At 34.4% G+C, this 22,742-nt stretch overlaps 1 protein-coding gene across 1 annotated transcript in view; it reads right to left on the bottom strand.

Annotated features, from left to right (window-relative positions):
- LOC131069050 (protein NAR1) overlaps positions 1-22,742 on the bottom strand; it is a 74,257-nt gene that overhangs the window by 28,898 nt on the left and 22,617 nt on the right. The window contains exons 3-6 of the mRNA XM_058004362.1: positions 22,095-22,177; positions 12,406-12,562; positions 6,260-6,446; positions 214-340 (exon numbers count right to left, since the gene is read on the bottom strand). Coding sequence (XP_057860345.1) covers positions 214-340; positions 6,260-6,446; positions 12,406-12,562; positions 22,095-22,177 — 554 coding nt within the window. The remainder of the gene's footprint in view (positions 1-213; positions 341-6,259; positions 6,447-12,405; positions 12,563-22,094; positions 22,178-22,742) is intronic.

Raw genomic sequence — 22,742 nt, 5'->3', positions numbered from 1 at the left:
CCAGCTGTAAGATTATACTTAAGGCACAATGAAGGTAACGTGAGATTTTTTTGGTCATTTTCATAAAAGAAATGCTAATTCCAGATTCCGTGTAATCATCAAGTATTTAATAATTTTATGATTTATCAATGTATCGTTGCAACAAGTTTCAGTTTACTAAAGTGACAATAACATGTAAACAATAAAATAACAATCAAAAGTTTAAATCCTTACGTGAGGCCCATTTTCTTGCAGACATGATGCTTGATAATTGTGCCAATTGCCTGTTGAGGGCTTTTGGTAGTGCTGATATATGGTAGAATGTATGATCCAAGTGTTTTCTCAGCATAGCATATCCAACCTAAAATGAATAGCATAAATTAGTAATTACACCATGTAACAGATCACAGTACAAACATCTTTCGTTACACATCAATCTGTGTGCTGAAGATCAAGAAGTATTCCCTAGCAAAGGACCAAGTAGGAAAATTTTCATCTTGAATACATGCAACCATGTTATCATGTAGTAGGTTCTTCATCTTCAAATTATTCATATTAAAACACTGTACAGGCATTTCTCCATTTTATCAAATTCCATCTATTTATTTTTAGTTTTTATGTTTTCCAAATAGCTATTTTGATACTAGCAGTTTCCAATGTCCCTTTTATAGTCCAAGATTCCACCTAGAACATTGAGATTTATGTGAAGACACTAAATTCTAATAAGTCTAATGAGCTGCAGGGAAATACGAAATATAATAATATAGAACTTGCATAAACGAAAGAAAACCTCGATAGGTTTCCAGTTATATCCAAAAGTATCAGTAGACACTTGATTGACCTGAGATAGTGTGCCCAATATACCACTAATTCTGAATTGAAACATAGATGAAATTGTGTACACATAAAAAGGTGTGAAATGAGCCATTACGGTTACTCATAAACAAACTCCCTAACTGAAAATACTTTTCACAATTTGAAATTCAAGAGCATCAGTATGTCCATTGTCTCAGAGATTCAATGTGTTTACTTATCAATGCCTTGTAACGCTCAAGGCTTTATGGTGACCAATGCATCATAAACTTTGAGGGCCTTCACTAGATCACATCATATGCAAAAGGTCTCTCTCTCTCTCTCTCTCTCAGTTTGAACAATTGATTGAAACTCCTCTTTTTCTACCTTTTTCATTTACTAGTCATTGTCTCTTTCTTCTATCACCCTTACCATATTATCGATTATTTCCTGTTTAAAATCTCTGTTGATCCATATTTTGGCCTCTCTTCCTTTTGTAAAGTGCTGGAAATGTTGGTGGCATATCCTATGAGGTCCTCGGAGGATGTGAGAGTTCACCCATCAAAATGATGCATTCTGGAGTTCAATTATTTGCTTCTTGTTCTGAACCAGGTAATAGAATAATGCAGAATTTACATATCCCAGGTTGATCTATTGTTCCTTGGCTCGTTGATTTCTAAACAGCTATTATTTGTGTTGGCGTACAATAAGATTCTTACTGCTTTTTTATCCACTCTGAGAAGGCCCTCTGAGATTCTAGATTATTTAATTGGTGCATGAATGGCTGTCAATTTGATTGTTTCTATTTTCTGGCTTCAAATATGTTCAAAAAAATTCATTCCATTCTATATTTTTTATTCTTACGATTTTCCAATTTCTTTGCAAATTTAAACATCATATGACCTATAGGTTTGGTATACCAGTCCACAATTGTTTAATCTTGCTTCCAAAAGTAGGATCAAAGAGCCAGATACTTTCAAGTATAAGGATTGGTTTCATTTTGAAAGAAAATGGCCAATGATCAGAGAGAGTGACCTCTAGTACCCTGGATTGAACTTCTGTTTCCAAAGTGATCCATTGATTTGTAAGGAGAATTCTATCCAACTTCTCTGCCATGAAGGTTTTATCCTTTTGTCCTAGTTCTTTTCTAGTGTACCTAAGGTCCTAATGTGCATTCCAGTCCCTTTAACCTATTCTTAGTCATTTGTGGACATTAATATAATTTCTTTCTTTCTTTCTGCCATAAAGTTTTCTATCTTTTCTCCTGTTTGTCCATGTCTACTTTCTATCTGCAAAATCCATATCCATCATCCTGATGGTAAGATAAGTTTCAATAGGCATCAGCAGTTCTTTTGTTGAATCTAGTTCCCTTTTTTGTTTTCCTTTTGCAATTAGATGGCTCTAGTGCTGAAATTGGAACCATTTTTGTAGATCATCTCTGAATTCTTTTCTGTGGTTCTCTACTAGCATACCTATCTTTAGACAAATATGGGTAAAGTACACCGAAAGATATCATATTTGTTATTTCACTTAAAAAATTATTACATTATTATATTGTACTTGATATTAAATTATTATTATATTATAATATCTTAAATAATATTTAATTATTATTAAGATATTATTACATTCTTATATTTTTTATATTTCTATTAAACTCTTGACCAAAGCAATAAAATCTATTAAGACTACATTATTGTTATATTATCATATCTTTATATTATTATTATAATATTAGATTGAGATAATTATGAAGTTAATTGATTGCATGATGGAGATAGACAATACTGATTGATAGCAGCGATAGTTGATAGGAAAAAATAAATAAAATGTTTTTTTTGTTTTTCATGCACTTAAGTGTCATAAACATGTAAAATTAAATGCTTCTAGTTTTTATTGACCGACATTTTTGCATCCAATATGTGAGAGTAATACGCCTTCGGCATAATAAGGAAAACGCACAATTTCCATAAAATAAATATTTGCATTATGCAAGCTGACTGGACTAAGTATAAGTTGATTGGACCATACACTATGTATTGGATCCATATCCAAATAGAAGTAAAAAAATAAACTAAAGAAACTAAAGAAAAAACAGCAGTTATGAGATCAATAAAAATGCATGTCTTCAAAATATTTTTGTTATTTAATTTAATTTCATTTTACTTATTTTTTTATTTTGTTTAATTTAATATAAGATATTTTATTTAATCTTATTTATTAAACAATTATTAAATTTAAATTAGCTTAAAATTTATATTGTTATGGTTCCACTTTTCGAAAAGGGTCTCTATGAAGTAAGAGTTTATTATGCAAATTACGTTTAAATGACCTACACTTAATTTAAGTTATTCGATTTATCATGGAAATCGAATTTAAATGACCAACACTTAATTCAGTTATTTAATTTATTATAGAAATTGAGTTTAAATGATGAGCAATTAATTTTAGTTATTTAATTTAATTTCATTTTAGTTATTTAATTCAATTTCACTGACAATCACAAGCACGTCAAATTAAATGCTTTTAGTTTTTATTAACAAATGTTTTGACATCCATATGTGAGCGTAATAAGCCTCTCGGCATAATAAGAGGGATACAAATATTTGCAATATGCATATTCAGATTTATATTTTACAAGAGAGTATAATAGATTACTCAACCCCTATTAGAAAGAGCTAGGAGAGATTGTTGCATGCCTTTGAGGGTTCCATAGAGTGGCAATCCTTGGTTGTCAGATAGAAATATATTTGTTTGCTACCCAAGCACCCCACAAACTTGGCTTCTTTGATGTTACCTGATCTTGCAGTTAATTGAAGGACGAAATCTATTCTGTTTCCCTATTATTTGAATTGTCATTGGAGGAGGTGCTTCTTATTGGTGACACCTATTCCTCATACGCTGCATGAAAGTAAATGCACTCCAGATCTAGAAATTTGCCCAATTAGTTCTCTCAAGAAGTCTAGATATATATTGCTTTGGATATGATATCTTGTGTGACTTTCTAGATTGGGCTCTCCTCTTTTTTCCAATTATTAGCTTGACGCTCCAGCTTAGGGGTGCTCCCAAGATATTTGAGCTCAAATTGATGCAATTTGTCCCTTTCAATTTTTGTCTTTTTAAGGAATGTGATGAGCATGCATTGAATTATACTAATTCTTAATAGCATGGCATTATGGTTTGCCCTTTCTATTGGCAGTGGCCCAGCGTCCCTCGCGAGGATTCGCGACATGGTTTAACAGCCTCTTGTGGATTCTATAAGTCTAGTGGTTGTATCGGGCATTGGCAGGTCAATCTTTTGGTGCAACGGCAACCACACTTGTAACAAGCGGTATCAGAGCTTGGTCACAGGTTCGAATCACGCAGGTCGTGACGAGTGGCGCTGGGAGTGGGATTGTTGGCAGTGGGCCAGCGTCCCTCGCAGGGATTCGCGACATGGTTTAACAACCTCCTGTGGGTTCTATAAGTCTAGTGGTTGTATTGGGCATTGACAGGTCGATCTTTTGGTGCAACGGCAACCACACTTGTAACACTTTCTTGGTAAAGTTATTGAAGCCATATTCTACTTATTAAAAGTTGTGCCAGATCTTGTGTTTTCACATCCTCATCATTTCCAGCAAGGCAAATTATCACCATATAGCATGTTAACAGAGACTTGGCAAACATAATATTACACATTACCCTCTCTTAGTGATCATACATTATACGACTCTCTAAACGTGATGAATTGATCAAATCCAAGGGGTTTTGAAAACATGTCAGTTGTGTGTTCTTCATTTGCACAATATTGTAACTTTGTTTCTCCATTTTGCACAAGCTAAAGATTAAGTGATGGTGTAAGCCTACATTTGTTATGAGTGCACAAGATACCAGATTTTTGGCCATTTGTAGCATGCTTTATTTGTCAAAATGAAGCACTATCGGCTCCATTTGAGTCCTTATACATCAACAAGCAACCTTTTCAACCAAACTACCTGGTAGGATTGAAGATCAAAACTTTATACTTTACTGTAGTGAAAAGGGGAATTGTTTGTTGCTTCTTGCTAGTCCATGAAACAACTACCATCCTTAGGTCAAATGCATATCCTGTTGTAGAATGCTATCATTTGTGAATCATGCTTGGAATCAATTATCCAACTTGTTGAAAAACGAGAATTAAATGAAAAATCCCATTATTGACAGGAAGAAACCTCTAAAAAAGCAATAGAGGAATTGAAAAACACACTCATCTGGCATTGCAAAGAGATGCAATGATACTAACAAGTCATATAGAAATGCAATAGTTTTGTTTAACTTTGACAACTCATTAGACATCAGCATTTTTTTTAGGAACACTAAAATTACATGCTCAATTTTAATTTTGTTTCATAGATTAATGAGGAGTATTAATGAACCCCAGAGCCAACAGGCTACAAACAAGACCAGCATTCAAATCCATCAGAGCGGAAGACTAGCAGGGTCAGAAGGCCCAAGAGCATTCTGGCTGAGCAGGGGTTTGAACCTGAGTAGCAAACCAACCAGCTGCAAATCTCAACCATCACACTTTGCCATCAAAGGCATGCTAAATTTAAATTTTAGAAAGATAGTAATCTAGATTTTGCTGGGATTTTTAAACAGAAAAATTTCTGTTTAAAATAATAAGATGTGATATGTCACTATAAATTATTTAACTTGCTTGATGATATTAGAAAATCAAGTCACATTCGGGTAATGATTCTAAGCTTCAACAAATTTAACAAACAGCAAACCTGCTCGATTCTCAGATAGATTGATCACAATAGTTGGTATGAGACTCAGCAAGTACTCAATGAGTCTAATCTGAGTCCAACAACCAAAAGAAACAGACAAACAATTAAATATTTAAAACTACATAACCATGACAATAATTGTTTATCTATTAGATATTTCACCAAGTCTTAGTCCAAGTCCTAAATCAGCTTCCCAAGTTTTCTCCAAGTCTCAATCTCGTGACCATAATAGCAGTATTCAATGTACAAGAAAACATACATGGCAAAGTTGAAAAAGGAAAAGAAATTATACAGTTTACATTACTTTTTTCAATTTAATTATATTATAATTGAGGATTTGAACAGAACTACCACAGCCTTGCTATTACAGCAAGGAATCTATTAGATATTTCACCAAGTCTTAGTCCAAGTCCTAAATCAGCTTCCCAAGTTTTCTCCAAGTCTCAATCTCGTGACCATAATAGCAGTATTCAATGTACAAGAAAACATACATGGCAAAGTTGAAAAAGGAAAAGAAATTATACAGTTTACATTACTTTTTTCAATTTAATTATATTATAATTGAGGATTTGAACAGAACTACCACAGCCTTGCTATTACAGCAAGGAATTACACATACCACAATCCACATTAATGTTCACGGTATAAGCAATAACCCTATGTTGAAAGGAATTTAAAAATTTATCTAGGGTAATAGAAGCTGGTTATAATTACACCACTTAAAGAAACATCATAATTACCAGGACAAGCAGATGCCAACATTGGTAGGCTTGACTTCAATTGCTCGACACCACCCTTAAACTGTCCCTTGTATCGCTTGACAAACTCTACACAGGATTCAATAAGTGACAAGTCTCTGCTACAGCTCGTGTCAAACACTGCCTTAACACCAAGAGACTTCAAAAAACCAGTGAGCTTCTTAAATACCTGAACAGCACAGGAACCAAAATCATAAGTCGTCATCAATTTTAGATTAAAATACTAAAACAAAAAATAAGAAACAACAATTACAAAGAAAAAGATCATAATTTATTTTGCAACACAAAAATCCACATAATATTACTACCCATTATATATACTAAAAAAAATATGTTTATAAAATATGGACTACATAGATCAATGCCAACTGTATTATGTCTCAGAACTAGAAGCAAAGTCTAAATTGGTTTCTAACTTTCTAAGCATTTTGTGGACCTGTAACTAGCTTATTTAAATGCAATCAATCTACAATAGGCTTCTAGGAAAAATATTAATAAAATGAGATGGAGATTAAATAGAGGTGTCATTACATGGTCAACTTATACAGTAGTTTAGTATTAGTCCTAGTACAAACCAGAAATACGCAAACTCAGAAAGCTGATACCTAGTAAAATAAACCTTCTCTTACCATAAATAGGGTGAGGTTTATGAGGCCCAAACAGACAGTGAAGGTCTATTGTAGATTTAAAAATTTGGAACAATGCAAGTAATATTACTTCAGAGAACAGAACACTGCATCAACTCAACAGCAGGGATACAAAGCAAATTTCTTCCTTGGGATGCTAGATCAGCTAACATTTGCACGTGTCCTAGAAGGCAAAAATTTCTCTTTTCCAAAAAACTTGAATCTAACATTAACCAGCATAATCTATGCTTTCTTAATATGCTTCACTTACCCTGGACTGAGAAGGGATGGATCCTCAACCAAGGTAACCTTGCACCTTAATTTCCAAGAGAACCCATTAGAAGTCAATCATATTAAGTGCCGTAACAGTTTGCAGTTGTTCTAATTTTCAAAATGTATTCAAGGAGAGGATCATTCTCCAAAGGAGGTGATAATAATTAAATTCAGCTTGAACCAGTACCCAAGTACCAGATGGGCTCTTCCAAAAGACAAAATCCAGTGTTTCTTCTCTACCATGAAGCCTGCAAGCACCACCTAGAGCCTACATTTTGGAAGCCTTGTCTTCACCACGAGCCATGTTATTAACCACCCTACCAATTTATGCTTGAAATCAGATTTTTCCTTCCAAGCAGATAGGTACCTCCATTGCCAGCACACTTCATGGTCCCTAGCCCGCTCAATTGTGGGGCAAGAAAGACCTTGTGTCTGATGTATTCAACAAACATGATTTGTCATAGAATAGAAGGCCCACCCACTATTCAATATCCAATCTTGCTAAATAGGACCCATCTTTTGCAATTTTATTTTAATAGAATTATTTCTAAGGATCCATCTGCAAAAACCCTGATACACAGAGTTGTAAGCTCTATTAAATGAAGATCACGCCCAAAGTCCCATTATTGATGTTTACATACACCTCTTCAGTGAAGAATCCCTTGTAAGGGACCAGACTGATGTAATGTCTCCACTTTGAAATAGAATTTAATAATAAATAATAATAATAAAATTTAACTATTAAAAATTAAATTAAAATATAAAAGAATATAATTCAATATAATTAATTAAAATTTAATTAAGTTAATGAATGGTCAAAAGACATGGAAGGAAAAGTTGTGACTCCCTCAACAATGAGATACAAAAGGGAGACGAGAACCTCATTTGAGAGGGGGATAATTTGGAAATCAGAAGTGCACATCTAATTTAGCAGATCTTGTTATGAAAGGTTATTTCCCTTTCAAAAGACAGAAATAATGAATAGTTGCACTCTTTCAAAAGGTGCTAATGGTGAAAGGGTGTGTCTCTTGCCAAAGGGCATGCATGATGAAGAGGTGTCACCTCTCCCTCACATTGAGAGATATAAAGGAAAGGAATCAAAGAAAACAGCAACATCACCATGGATTGGATCAGATCAGAACTGTTATTAAGTTACAGACAGTAGCATCTTTGTTCTTGGTGGTATGCAGTGGAATGTGCTAAATATGTATGCTTAATATATGAAGCTTGATAATGTTGTTATGCAGAATTTAGTAGTAATATTAATATAGACCGCAATATGTATGACAGTCATACTTAATTTCATATATATTCATAATACATGAGAAGTTAGTATACTTACAGTCTAAATCATGTTATTACTGTCAGTATTTAAGAAGATGGAATTGAGTTGTTTGCAAGAGGGGCAGTCTAAATCCAGCCAATAGGATGATTCCCAAGATAGGGTAGGGATCAGCGTCCCGTAAACCTTGACAGCATAGTCCCAAGAGAGGGTAAGGGCTTGGATCTGTAAACTTTTAGGGAGCCTATTGAGTTTGGTATCTAAGCGCTTGGCAACATAGTTATCTCCTCCTTCCTTAAAACTGGAGTGGTAACAAGAATTGAACTTTGCATTAAGAATTATGGATGATACAATTAATTATCTAATAATAGAATTAATTGCCTACTATGGTGGATTGACAATTTATTCATGAATAATTGATAAATTATTTAAAACTATGGAATATCACAGATTTAATTTATGTTAAGCAAAGAGCTAAAAATAGAGTTGTCTCCTAATCAATTTAGTTTAAGTCAAAGTATATTAAAATAAATTAATTACTGTTATAACAGGCCTAAACTTAGTAGGGGACATTACAACTGACTACTTGAAGAGGTGAATATCTAGATGGATCGTGCTGTAAGATCACAAGCATCCTACCACCCCTCAAATTGTCATTGAAGAATGTCTGCCACCATCAGACTCTATTAACTGGAGTTGAACCTGAAAACAGGAAAGCCTTTGCACTATGAATTATATCACAAGACCCACAAATCTTAAAGGGTTCCCTAATAATCTGAACCTGTTGAGCAACTTAGATCTGGAAAAAAATAAAATCCACCAAGGTGCACCCCCTTCATAGCACTCACAATACGATTTCCTATCTAATAAATCTCCTTAAGCCCCTTTGTCAAGGATACCCAACCCTGTGAGGATCTCATACCAAGGAGGATTTAGACACTGTCTGAAAAAAATATTGAGAAAAATAGTAGAAACAACCAATGGAATGAATTCTGCCAACAATCGCAACCTTCATACCAAGGAGGATTTAGACACTTCCATGATTGATTTTGTTTTCAAAATTAATATTATACTCCCATTAATCAATAACTAAAGATTGTACATAAAAACTGGGTGCAGAGTGGACAATTTCCCCTAGTTTTATTAGCTTCCATTTTTTATTCAAGCCAATTTGGAGGTTGAATTTTTTGAATAATGAAAACTTACATTATTTCCTCACCTAACACCACATCAATACGTTCAAAATGTGCAAGGCATGAATATTTTTTACCATAGAAGGGTTTGTCAAGCTATGCATGAGGGCAACTTTCAATTGACTACCCTTTGGTAGAAAAATTCCTCTAATTTTACATTGCACTCTAGCTACCTCCAAAATGAAACCAAAGGCATATATTTCTACATCACAAAAAAAAATCAAGCTATTAGCCTTGCTGACTATTATTTCAAGAGAACATAATCTGACATAGCAAAGGGTAGCAAAACAAGAGACTCCACAATTCTCTAGAAAAACTTAGCCAAATCCCAACAAGGCCAACATAATATGAAAGAAATTCATTCAATTCTGTCGCAATCCTTATCCAAATCAATTTTCAAGAAGATTTGAACAATTTCACAAGGCCAAGTTGTGCGGTTAATAAGAAAAGGAAGAAAGAAGAAAAATACATTAATGTCCACAAATGCCCAAAAATAAATCAATGGGATTGGAAGATACAGTAGCAAAGTATTACAGCCAAGAAAGGAGACCTATACAAAAAGAAGACACAAACGAGCACTATCCAAAAAAAGCAAAGCCCAACAAGTACACTGATAAAAGAGAAGGGATAAGACCCTGCAACATAATAAACTAAAGGAGGCCATCCAAGTGAGCAACGGAAATTCTTGAGTGTCCATGTTAAGAGGTGTGTTAGACTAGCGAACAAAAAATTTCATCGATCGCAATAAGAGTACCAATGTAGAGTCTTAGAATGCTCACCTTAAACAAGCTAAGGCAGCCAGGCTGGAAAATCCTAGGAGGTAGCCAAACATCATGTAGAACACACCCATCATTCAAGGATGAAGAGCTTCCGAGAGTGCAAAAAAAGCTGGTAATGTGCTTGCCATTAAATTTGTGTTTAACGAAAGAAGTTTTCTCCTTTCTAACAATTCATACCACCAATAAAATAACCTTTCCAACCAAATGTTTTGCTAAACTTTGTAGGAAACATTTCTAACAGTAACTGAACATCCTCCAACCAACTTCATTTAACACTCTTTAGAAATAAGCTTGACAGGACCTGCATTGACACTACATCAAATTTGCTAGCAAACATGTATCAAAAAGAGTATTAGTTTTCTCTACTTTGAGCTGAATCTTTTGTGAAACAATTTAGTCATCTCACCCTCATATTGAGGTCCCTTTTCACTCATACACACACCCTTTCTGATGCAGAAGCATCAGGGTCCACAGGCAAAATTGCATTGCCCAAAAACGTTTCAGTTTCATTTTCAATTTTGGTATGTGTAATTTAGTTTGTTTTGGCTAGTTTGGCTTCCCTCAACATCAGATTGCCACTAATTTGATCAGAATTGGAAGATTAAAGTTTTAACTTGAACACAAATTTTAATGGTTCATAGGCTGTTTTTACCAAAATAATTATTTAGAAAAATCTATGAAGGCTGGGTTAAAATCCTTTTACAAGGATATTATTGTGTGTGTTATATACAGAGTTACCAGAAACGGCAACCCCCCACCCCAGGTACACATATCGGCGTACTTGGTACGGATATGGAAACGATATGGAAGTGGTATGGCAGAAAAATGTTTCTGTGCATTTTGAGAAACATGCCTTTTTTTATCTGTGCCAGATTCAGCGGGAATAGATTTCTAAGGAAAAAATGCTGAATCTGGAGTTTCCATGGGTTCAACTCCAGAATTAGCTTGCTATAGATCTCTTTAATATATTTTGTTTTTGTCAAAAAGACTACAAAATTGCTTATTTTTGCCCTCATCCTTGATTGTGTGGTGATGGCAGTTTTCTTGACCTTATATTGCCTTTCCCTTTGTCCTTTTCTCCACCTTCCTGTTGTGGTTTACCCTATTTCCAACCTTGCAATGTTACTATAGAAACCTCATTTTCTCAGTGTATAGAGGTCACGTCAATATAAAGGGACTGATGATGTGACTTCTATACACAGAACCCTATTCCAGACCATTTTCTCAGTAAATACTAAATAGAATTCACATCACCATTCTCTAGGTATCAAGGAGCTCAGAAAAGTTAGGTGACAATCAAGTGGCATTGCCCAAAGCCTGTCAAGCAACAATGCCCAAACATTAAAGTTTTACAAATTGGGATAAAATTCACCCATGACCAATTTCCCAGCCTTCTGAACCCGTTTCTGGCATCAGATCTAAAGAATTCCAGGTGGATAAACCACATTTTCCACTTTCTTTTCTATAGCATAGATTTATCATTTAATTACAGTTTTCATTTCCTAGCTCTTTTACTTGCTATTTTGTTCTATATTTTCTTTTCCAATCTGATTTATTACTTACTAAATATAAGAGAAAATAAAGTTAACTATTTTTTAAGTAAACACATAGTGTATTCCTACCACACCAATTGCGTGTATTGCTTGTATCAATATGACAGAATATTACAAAAAACTCTGAAGAAAAAAAAAACTACTCCTCAGTCATTATCTGTTACAGAAATGCATTAAACAAACTGTACATAGAAAAGCTAACAAGGTGCAAGAAAAACAGCAGGACCAAAACTATGCTAATCTACCAAATCAAAGCATAGAGAAATGTTAGACAATGAATTACACACCAGTTGCTTGTGATGTAAAGTCTTCTATTGAGAGAGAGCGATAAAACATTGGGGAAACTGTATTCAGCTAACAATAAGTGCCTATTTTATTAGAAAAAAAAAGGGTAATGATGTAATGGGATTCAAACGGAGTACCTGCAAAGGGGTAAGACCATAATAAGTTGCTAAAGATGCTCTGGACTGTGGGGAAATTGATACAATAACATCAGTTTCTTTGGCTGTAATGCGAGAAAGAAACTCACTGACACTTTGCTGCTCCAGCATAACTGTCTCCGCAGATGTTAAGCAGCCACTGCACAAACAATAAGAATGAACACTTAATGAAACTCTTCAAAGAAAAAACTATTCAACTATTTCATTGCAGAAACTGTTATATCACAATTTTCACAAAATTTCATAACACTTATTCTATGATTTTATCAATTAACTGAAAGTGCACAAATTCAATCTAAGTTACTAACAAATTAACAATCACATAAGAGCTTAAAAGACCCCAAAGTAACATGTTGTATAATCTCTATGGTCTTGTATGACAGAATCAAAAGGAGCTTCCAGTCTATATCTTTGACTGCATATCAGAGTAGCCGGAAACTCTTTTGTCCCTCCCTGGGCACGTGTATCCCCATATACGTTCCCGTTTCCAAAATGGATACGTATTTGATACAGCCCAGATACACATCGAATATTGTACCCACGCATGCCCAAAAATCCTTGATTTCCAACCCTGCTAGATACCATGTGATTTGATTTTTTTTTAAATTTGACATAAAATCTTCCTAAATTTAATTTTAAAAAACTTCACACAAAATGAGAAAGACAAATGAAATGTTTTTCTATTTCATTGACCCATTTTTTGGGTTATCTTCCAATGCAACTCAAATATTTTTGCATATCGTAAAATGTTAAATCAACTTATCATTATTTATGTAGCAATTATGTGTCTATATTGCTTTTGAAGCAATGAAAATCTCCTCAAGTAACTTAGAAAATTGTGTTAAATATATCTGTATTTGTTTTTTATGAATGACGTATCCAGCTGTATCCATATTGGGGGTCTTAAAAAATGGTCGTATCCGTATCTGATACCGTATCCGTATCCAATACCGTATCCGTGTCCATGCAACTTTGCTGCATATCATATAAAGTCATAAATTTGTAATTGTAATCAATCAAAAACTTGCAAACTATCACCTCTTGTGCCATGCAATCCAATAACTGCATATGAAAGTTACAAAGCATACTATTTCATACTCAACTCTACATATTTCAGGATTGAGAGAATACTGTGATGCTTTGTTGCTTTAGATATAGTACATCCTAGCTTGCATATGGTTAGCCAGCCCCATGAAGTCCCCCCACATTTCCACAACATTATGGCCAAAAAAATTTAATTGCCAGCAATGGGGAGCCATTTACAAGACATCCATGAATCTCAAAACCGTCCCCAGTATGGGAATGCCTTCCCAGGGAACAGAAAATCAAAGCCAATGCATCCTCCATCAAATAAAAAAAAGGGGTCATTAACTTTTTTAAGGGGCATCCTAGGGACGTGACCCTTTTTAAGGGGTGTCTCAACTATTTTAAAATAAAAAATGTGGGGGAGGAGAAACCTATCCTATCCCCATGTCCCACTGTATTCCAAACATCCACGACGATTGTTGCATCTCCGGGATGCATCACCTAGGAGCATTGAGTTAAAGTATGTAAGTAGGATCACCCCTAGAAACCAAGGATCTTGTCCAAGACAGATTGTTGGGTCCAGAGGACACATCCTGAAGGAACACTATATTAAATTAAGTGAGTAGAAACACTCCTAAAAACCATGCATCTTGAATAAAATTGGATGACATATTAGATCCGCATACATGGCTTTTAAGTACCACAATCAGACAATTGAACTATTCCTGTTTTGCATTTCAAGTTTCCCACCCATAAGGGAAAAGGACTCCTGAGAAACCCCTTTTTGCATCTTAAATATGCAAGTAATGTATTGTGAAAGGCAATAAAGCTGATTTGTTGTGAATAGAATACTCACGTTTCTGTTGTTTCAAGGGAAACCTCTCTAATGCTTCTCACACCTAATGAGATGTTCAAAAAAAAATCATTTCTTTGCAATGCTCAAACATTACACATTGGAATGTTTAGCTTAGCTAGCTAAGTCATAGAGAGTGATAACTTTACTGTAATGTCCCCTACTAGAAGGCAACCAATTCCTGTAACTTAATAATAGTTCTGATCTGATCTGATTGATGGTGCTGTCATTGGAGGCTTTTGATTCCTTTCCTTTATATCTCTCAATGTGAGGGAGAGGTTACAACTCTTCATCGTGTATGCCCTTTGGCAAGAGACATACCCTTTCACCATTAGCACCCTTTGAAAGAGTGCAACTCTTCATTATTTCTGCCCTTTGAAAGGGACACAACCTTTCACAATCAGATCTGCACTTCTTATTTAAATCAGATCTGCACTTCTGATTCCCAAAATTATCCCCTTCTCAAAATGAGGTTCTCTTATCTCTTTTATATCCCATGTTTGAGGAAGTCACAACTTTTCCTTCCATGTCTTTTGACTATTCATAAAATTAATTATATTTTAATTATATTTAATTATATTATTTTATATTTTAATTTAACATTTATTTTTATTCTTTTCTGTTTTAATATTATTATTATTATTTATTATTAAATTCTATTCCAAAGAGGGGTCATTACTATTCACACCTAATGAGATGTTCACAAAAAAGATCATTTATTTGCAATGCTCAAACATTACACATTGGAATGTTTAGCTTAGCTATCTAAGTCATAGAGAGTGATAACTTTACCCTTTCGGAAAAGCATAAAAATTCAATGCACGTATTCATATCAATTATTATTTCAATTGGCTCTATACTAACAATACAATTTAACACACGAGATACTGAAAAAGGGAGTAAATTTACTGAATCCAATAACTTCCTGATTCTAAATTATAGCAAATTTTCTTCGAGTCACCCACTTACTTAAATGAATCCTACTGCACTTTTCACTATACTAAAGATTAGAGAGAGAGAGATACACACTTCATTTCTCTGTCCATTACAACCTATTTGCTCTAACAACTATCTAACTCTATGTTATAGGGTATGTGCATCTGGTCCTTCACACCCGCACCGAGTTTGCTAAGGTCCAAGTTCGCCAGAGGGTACACCCAAGACGCACCGGGTTCCCTATGGGAACCTAAGGCATCTAAGTCACACCCTGGGCATACCCAAGAAAATCCAGCAGGTTCTAGGGCCAAAAAGTGCCCAAAACTCGCTAAAAACCTTTTTTTCTTTGAAACCCTAAAACACCCCTTTAAGGATCATTTTTCCCAAGAGATTTAATCATTTAAGGTAAGCATTTTACCCTATTCTCTAGACTTTTAACAAAAAATTTCAAGTTTCTTTTAGAAAAATGAAACAAGTTTCACTATTTGTTATAATGTTTATCTTCGTTTTGAACCTTCGTTAGTTTGTACATATTGTAGGAAGTGCATTTTTTTTTGCTAATTTAAAATTGCATAATTTCTTATAATAGCAAAATTAAATTGCAAGAATGGTCACTAGTTCAAGTTTAATGGGTGTGGATGCAAACAAAAAATATAAAATTGATAAAGCATCTCCTTTAGGAGACATCCTATGATGCTTGAACAACTTCCAAGAGGTAGGGGATACCTTTGGAATTGTAATGAGTGTAAAACCAACTTAAAGAGCTCATACAATTTAGTGAGACTTCACTTTTGTTGCCCTGCTAGGAAAGGAATTAGAGTATGCGAAGGGCTAGATAAGCAAGGGTTGTTTGCTGAAAGAATTGCAGCATTCATTAGAGAACAAGAAGAAGTCGATGCTATGGTTGAAAGAGGAAAACCAAGATCTCATCCTTCAGCAATGAAAAAAACAATGACTATACCTGCAAATTCTCAACCAGTAATGGCCTCCCAACATCCTTTCTTGGAGACACCCTCTATCAAAGTAGAAGATTCCAGTCCTTACCACAAAAGAGGCCCATTGGACAAGGCATTTAAAATGGAAGAGAGAGACATTGTAGAAAAAAAAGTTGCACGTTGCATTTATGCCAATGGTCTTCCTTTCAACTTGATGAGATCGCCATATTGGTAGGAAATGGTGGCAGCAATCAATAGTGCACCTTCTGGTTTCACAAGTCCTAGGTATGAAAAGATGTGCACCACCTTATTAGCAAGAGAAAAGAATTTTGTAGAGACATCACTCAAACCAACAAGGAATTCTTGGTTTGAAACGGGAGTTTCTATTGTTTCTAATGGATAGAAAGATTGCAAAAAGCATCCACTAATAACTGTTATTGGAGTGTCCCCCAAAGGAGCAACGTTTTTTAAGGCGGTTGATTGTGAGGGACAAATCAAAGTTGCAGAATTCATTTCTAAAATCCTCATTGAGTCCATAGACATGGCGGGTCCTAAAAATGTTGTCCAAACCATTACAAACAATGCAAAAAATTGCAGGGCTGCAGGTGCTTTGGTTGAGCAAAAATATGACCACATTTTTTGGATACAATACACCGTACAGCAAGCAATAATCTACAAAAAATCGCAATTATACCCAATTAATTGTGAATCGTGGAGCCAGCCGATTTATTCCCCAAAAAAATCATTGACCCAATTTTCAACATTTTTCTGCATTAAAATCATGTTAAAAAACTCAAAAGAAGGCAAAAAAGTTGATAAATATCATTGCAAAAAAAAATGAAACCCTAGAAAAAATCGTGAAATTACAGAATTGCTCAAAAATAGGGCTGATTCCAAGACGGAATCAAAGTCAAGGCAAAATCAACATGGAAACAATTTATATTTTGTCCCTTAGTTTTCTTTTTGACCTCTAAAAAAACCCTAAATAGAGGAGCAAGAGGAGCAATGGTGATCATCAACCGAATTTGAAAGGGCCTCAATCATCCTAAATCGTGGGGGGCATATGAGATAGTGTTGAAGTAGCTAGCAAATCTAATCTAAATCATGACTTCGATATGACTCGAGCTCTCTGCACACCCTACCCCATGGATTATGACACGAAGAAGTATATAATTAATATTATACACTAGCTTTAAAAGTATAACTATTATGCACTATTATAGATGGCACTTTGACGAGGAAGAAGCGAATCCCTATAATTTATAATTAATACTATAAAGTAGCTTTAAAATTTAAACTATTATAGACTATTAATATATATTAATAGTTACAATCTTCGGACATGTAGTGTCGCAGTTAAAACACTTCGTTGGTGAAGCGACCACCAAGGTTCAAACCCCTGCTGGGCCATTGTGCTCACAGGTCTTGTGTCTTCATTGGGTCATTGTGCTCGCGAGTTTGAACAAGTGAAGTGTGGAGATGAGGTCCCCTGATTGTGGCCTCACCGGTTCATAGCTGCGGGTCAAAAGCGTTTCACGTGGAGCTGGAGGGGATGTCATGCCAGCCTCGCCAGTCACGTTAAAAAGTTTACTAGGCATTAAAAAAAATAAAAAATAAAAATATATATATTAATAGTTATATCATTAACTATAAATTTGCCCAAGTAGACTTAGGATAAAATTATTATTTTCTCCTTTCCTAAATCGTCCATATATTAAAAATACCTTCTCCTCAATTACTGATTATTGTCAAATTGAGGCAAGAATTGTAGTACTGGAAATCACCAAAACTGAACTGGGTTGAAGCACTAAATTGAACTGCTATAAATAGCATTGTCGAATATAGTACTTACTAAAAATAGTAAGTCCTGAAAACATCACCAAAAAGATCACTCTTCGAACCCAGGGGATGAACTCAGAATACCCAGAAATCTTGAAGGCTGCCACCAACTTACTAAAAATAGTAAGTTCGGAGAATTTCTCTAAACTAAATGCATGTCACACCCTTGCGAAGCTCTCAGAAAACCCAAAAGGAATCCACAATCTGAATTGTAGAATTCCAACTTGTCAATCATCAAACAGCTCCAGCAAACCTCCTCAAAAGTTGGAAACCCTAATTTATGCTTCCAGTTAGCCTACGGGTCTCCGAAATAGGCTAATGGCCAACAGAACTTCTCACCATTGAGAAGTGGACATTACAGAACAAACAAGCTTACATACTTGTAATAAAACAACCTCCAACACATAATCATTAACATCTATCTCCACCTAAAATAGTAGTTGCAAACTAGGTGTTTCCAAAACTAGTGGCTTGCTAATCTTTTACGTTAACTAAAGAAATGTTTTTTGTTGAATTCTACCCCATATAAAGGACTTACCAATTGCAATTAGGAAACATATTTAGCAACGCAATTGTGGAATATGATTTGATAAGCTTTCTCAAATATTGAAATGCCCCTAGAAAACTTCTTGCCTCAATCACAATGAAAGTCTTGGATCACTTCAAAATGGCTTCCACTTTTCCTAAATTCCCAACAGTAGTTAGATCATTGTTTGATAAATTTTGATCTCACTTACTTCATTGACTTAGCTAATATTTGATCTCAAACTTAGACCACTATTTTGTGTATTTGGTGACTGCCCTTTTAAAAAGTTAGCTGAATAGTTGTCTATGTAATCAGCAATATGAATATAAACAACAAAAATCTATTTTCTACAATTCATGGGTTAAACTCTATTTTATTTGCTCTCTATATCTCTATGCTATGGAAAATTGCAATTAGGAACATAGAGCATTGCAATTGTGGAATATGATTTGAAAAGCTTTCTCAAATATTGAACTACCCCTAGAAAACTCCTTGCCTCAATCAAAATGAAATTCTTGGATCACTTCAAAATGGCTTCCACTTTTACTAAATTCCTACAGTAGTTAGATCATTGTCTGATAAATTTTGATCTCACTTACTTCATAGATCTCAAACTTAGACAACTATTTTGTGTATTTGGTGACTGCCCTTTCAAAAAGTTAACTGAATAGTTGTCTATGTCATCAGCAATATGAATATAAACAACAAAATATATTTTCTACAATTCATGGGTTAAATTCTATTTTACTTGCTCAAGTATATCTCTATGCTATGGAAATGCCCTTAAGTTTTTTTAAAAAGTAGTTTTTGTCTATTTTTCTACAATTTTTTACGACTTTTTCTAAATCCAATTTTTTTCCCCATTTTAAAAAAAAATCTTGTACTTTTCATTTGCCGATTTTTTCCCCAAAATATTTTTGTTGCTATGTCGTACACTCCCTTAACTTGGTGATGCAAGCAATTGGCACTCAAATAGAGTGGGTGGAAAATATATACCAAGATGATGAGGAGATCCAAATGTTTGTAACAAACCACAATATGTCACAAGGCATTCTAACGGTTAGAAGTGTTGAAGCTAAATTTAATTTTTTAATTTATTTTTTAATTTTATTTATGCCATGTTTAATATGTATATAATATTTTTTAATGTGTTATTAACATATCTTTCACATGATCCTAGGTTGTTGAGACCCCGATTTGCATCACATACGATCGTTTTGAGACGACTTTTGAAGGTGTGTGAGTCATTCGGTGCAATAGTTATTAGTAACCAATGGAGTGTTTGGAAGCAATCAAATTCAAAGAGGGCCTAGAAGATCAGGTCATTGATCTTGGATGACAATTGGTGGGCACGTCTAGAATATGTCTTGAATTTCACCAAGCCTATCATGAGTATGATCAAGTCTGCCAATACAATACACCACATTTGGGGGTGGGGGGGTTGGGGGGGGATCTATGATGGCATGGACTCCATGATAGAAAAAATAAAGGGCACAAAAAGAGAATGACCCTAAAGAAACATTTTTCAAAAGGGTGTAAAAAATCATTCATCACTATTGGAACAAGATGAACACATTGTTGCACCTCCTTGCATATGCATTATCTCTAAAATACTATAGCACTATGATAATTGCTTTGCCAAGGAGAATTCCAACATATAGAGATAGTGAAGTTGCCAATGGGTGAAGTTGCATTGTTGCCAATCCGGAAGTAGTGGATCGTGTTAGGAAAGAGTTTGGCTTGTTCATACCAAAACGTGATCATAGTCCTTGTGCTATTAACGACCAATACACTATCGATGCTTGTACATGGTGGTACCTCCATGGTCAAGATTATTTGTTCCTCCAACCTCTTGCAATCTAGATTCCATTACAAGTATTTTTTTATTTTTTAACATTTTGTATTGTAGACTTTACTAAACATTCTTTAATTCATTTTGCATTTTTTATTTTTAAGTTGTTTTGGTTTTCTCTCCAATTTCAACAAGTTGCAAGTTCTTCCGCTGAACGGAATTGGAGTACATACTCCTTTATCCACTCAGTGAACGTAACCGGTTGGCTGCAAAAAAAAAAAAGACTTGGTTTATGTTCATTCCAGTTTGCATCTTCTATAACATAAGCAACAACATTACAAGGATGGGTCAATGAAACATTGGAATGAAACCCTTGAGTGTACGAACTTGGATGCATCTATTAAAGAGCTTGTTGGAGTCACTATGGATGATGATGATGATGATGATGATGAGACACTTTCACATGATGTATCTAGTGGAAGTAGCATTGCATTTACTTGTGGTTCAAATGATGTTGCACTTGAAACAAATGATGATCATGATCTAGATCCTTCTGATGATTGATGAAGATTGAAGACAATTATTATTTTTTATTGTCAATTTTGTAATTGTAATGATTTTCATTTGAATCGTGACCCTAGACATACATAATACAGCCTGAATTGGCGTAGAGGTGTAGAACTTGTGCTCCTAAAAGAGAGGTCACAAGTTCAAATCCCACAAGGGGTAAGGTATGTATGGCTCATTTGTTACACATAGATCCCTCCCGCAAGGAGTACGGGGTAGTCCATATTGCTATAAGCCATTTGTAGACCCATATACAGACTGCCCGACATCGTAGGCTGTAAAAGTTTCTTTCTTTCTTTTTCTTTCTTTATTATAGGGCATATGACATAATATTGAAATTCTGAACTATCAATTGGCATTTAATAGCTATCTTTATCACTACCATTTTGGCATTTGGCATTGATCAATGATGAAGTATAATACTATCAAATGTATTTAGTTTTACAACTCTATATATTTCTTTAAAAAAAATTTGAATGCATATATAAACACATACCCAAACATAACGTACCCAAGGGAAAAATATTGCCATACCGGCATACCCATGTCCCGTATATGTTCCCATTCCCATACCTATACTAGCAACTTCGATCTAACTTAGATTATAAAAAAAGAATTACATTCCAACAAACCCTTAAGACTTATGGCTCAAAACTACATAGTCCATACTTTATATTTTTTTCTAAAACTTAACTAAATATAAATTCACTTCACCATTTTCCAATTGATCTCTAGAAACAGCAATGCATCTTCAAGAATTCAAATTTTAACTCAAACAATTTATAGAAAGGGTAATCAAATTCTCCTATTTGTCAACAAAGCATGGAACTTTTTGCCCAATAATGGCAGGTCATTTTTATTAAAAATAAATTTTGATTTTTAATGTAAAGGAAGAGAGATCTATCCTTCACTTTATGGATCAGAAAAAAAAATTATAATTGTAATTTACATTGAGTTGAAAAAGAAAAAAATACTTGACAAACTAAGACAGCTATCAAATAGTATTTCAATACTTAAACAGTTGTAGTTACTAGACCTCAATTGTTACAGATTTCATTGGCTCATTTTTTTCAGATTCTAATTTTTAAAATAAGGGAGATGCCTTGTACCTCACTTTCATTGATAAAACACCATTCTGCAATCTAATCACTTACACATCTATCAGATGTGATTGACAATGTAGAAAAGATCATGTACCTGCATGCCAAACAATCATGGAGCGTAACTTTGACTGGCTCTACTTGAGCGGGGTCTAATCTTGAGGGTTGCCTCTCTTGAATCTGCATCAAAACATCTAGAACAATTATCAAAAAAACCAAAGAAAGAGCAATAGATTCTCTTGCAAAAATATTAAAATATTAATCAAAATGCAATGAACCTGGGTTTGGTACAGCTGGGTATGGCCATACTATATATATAGTTTTAAAATTATTTAAAGATAGCTATAATTGCAAAAAATATACGATATTATATACAGAACACAGCTGATAATTTTCAATATCAAATGTTAAAGATAAATCAAATCAGTTTAAACTTTATATATTTCAAAATACAGCAATACCCAGAGGTTATTATGTGGTTAGATGCCAGGTGGTTAATTTAGTTTTTTGAATTTTCTCTTTTTCCATTAAGAAAAGATACTTTTTTGTTCGAGGGCATGGGGTACCCAGGTAAGGCCCAGCCTGTGGGACTGCCCAAAGGTACCTGTACCTAATACACACCTGGCATAGAGAAATAAACAACCTTTGATACAGAAACTAGATAAAACAAACCATAGAGCACTAGACAACACAAAATGTTCTTATTACCAATTAGTTTTTTCAAAATACTACTACCAACCCAGCA

Source organism: Cryptomeria japonica, chromosome 4 (assembly GCF_030272615.1).
Source record: "Cryptomeria japonica chromosome 4, Sugi_1.0, whole genome shotgun sequence".
In the NCBI taxonomy this organism is placed as follows: Eukaryota; Viridiplantae; Streptophyta; class Pinopsida; order Cupressales; family Cupressaceae; genus Cryptomeria; species Cryptomeria japonica.
Note: the sequence above shows the minus strand (reverse complement) of the source record. Positions and strands in the feature narration are given on the sequence as shown.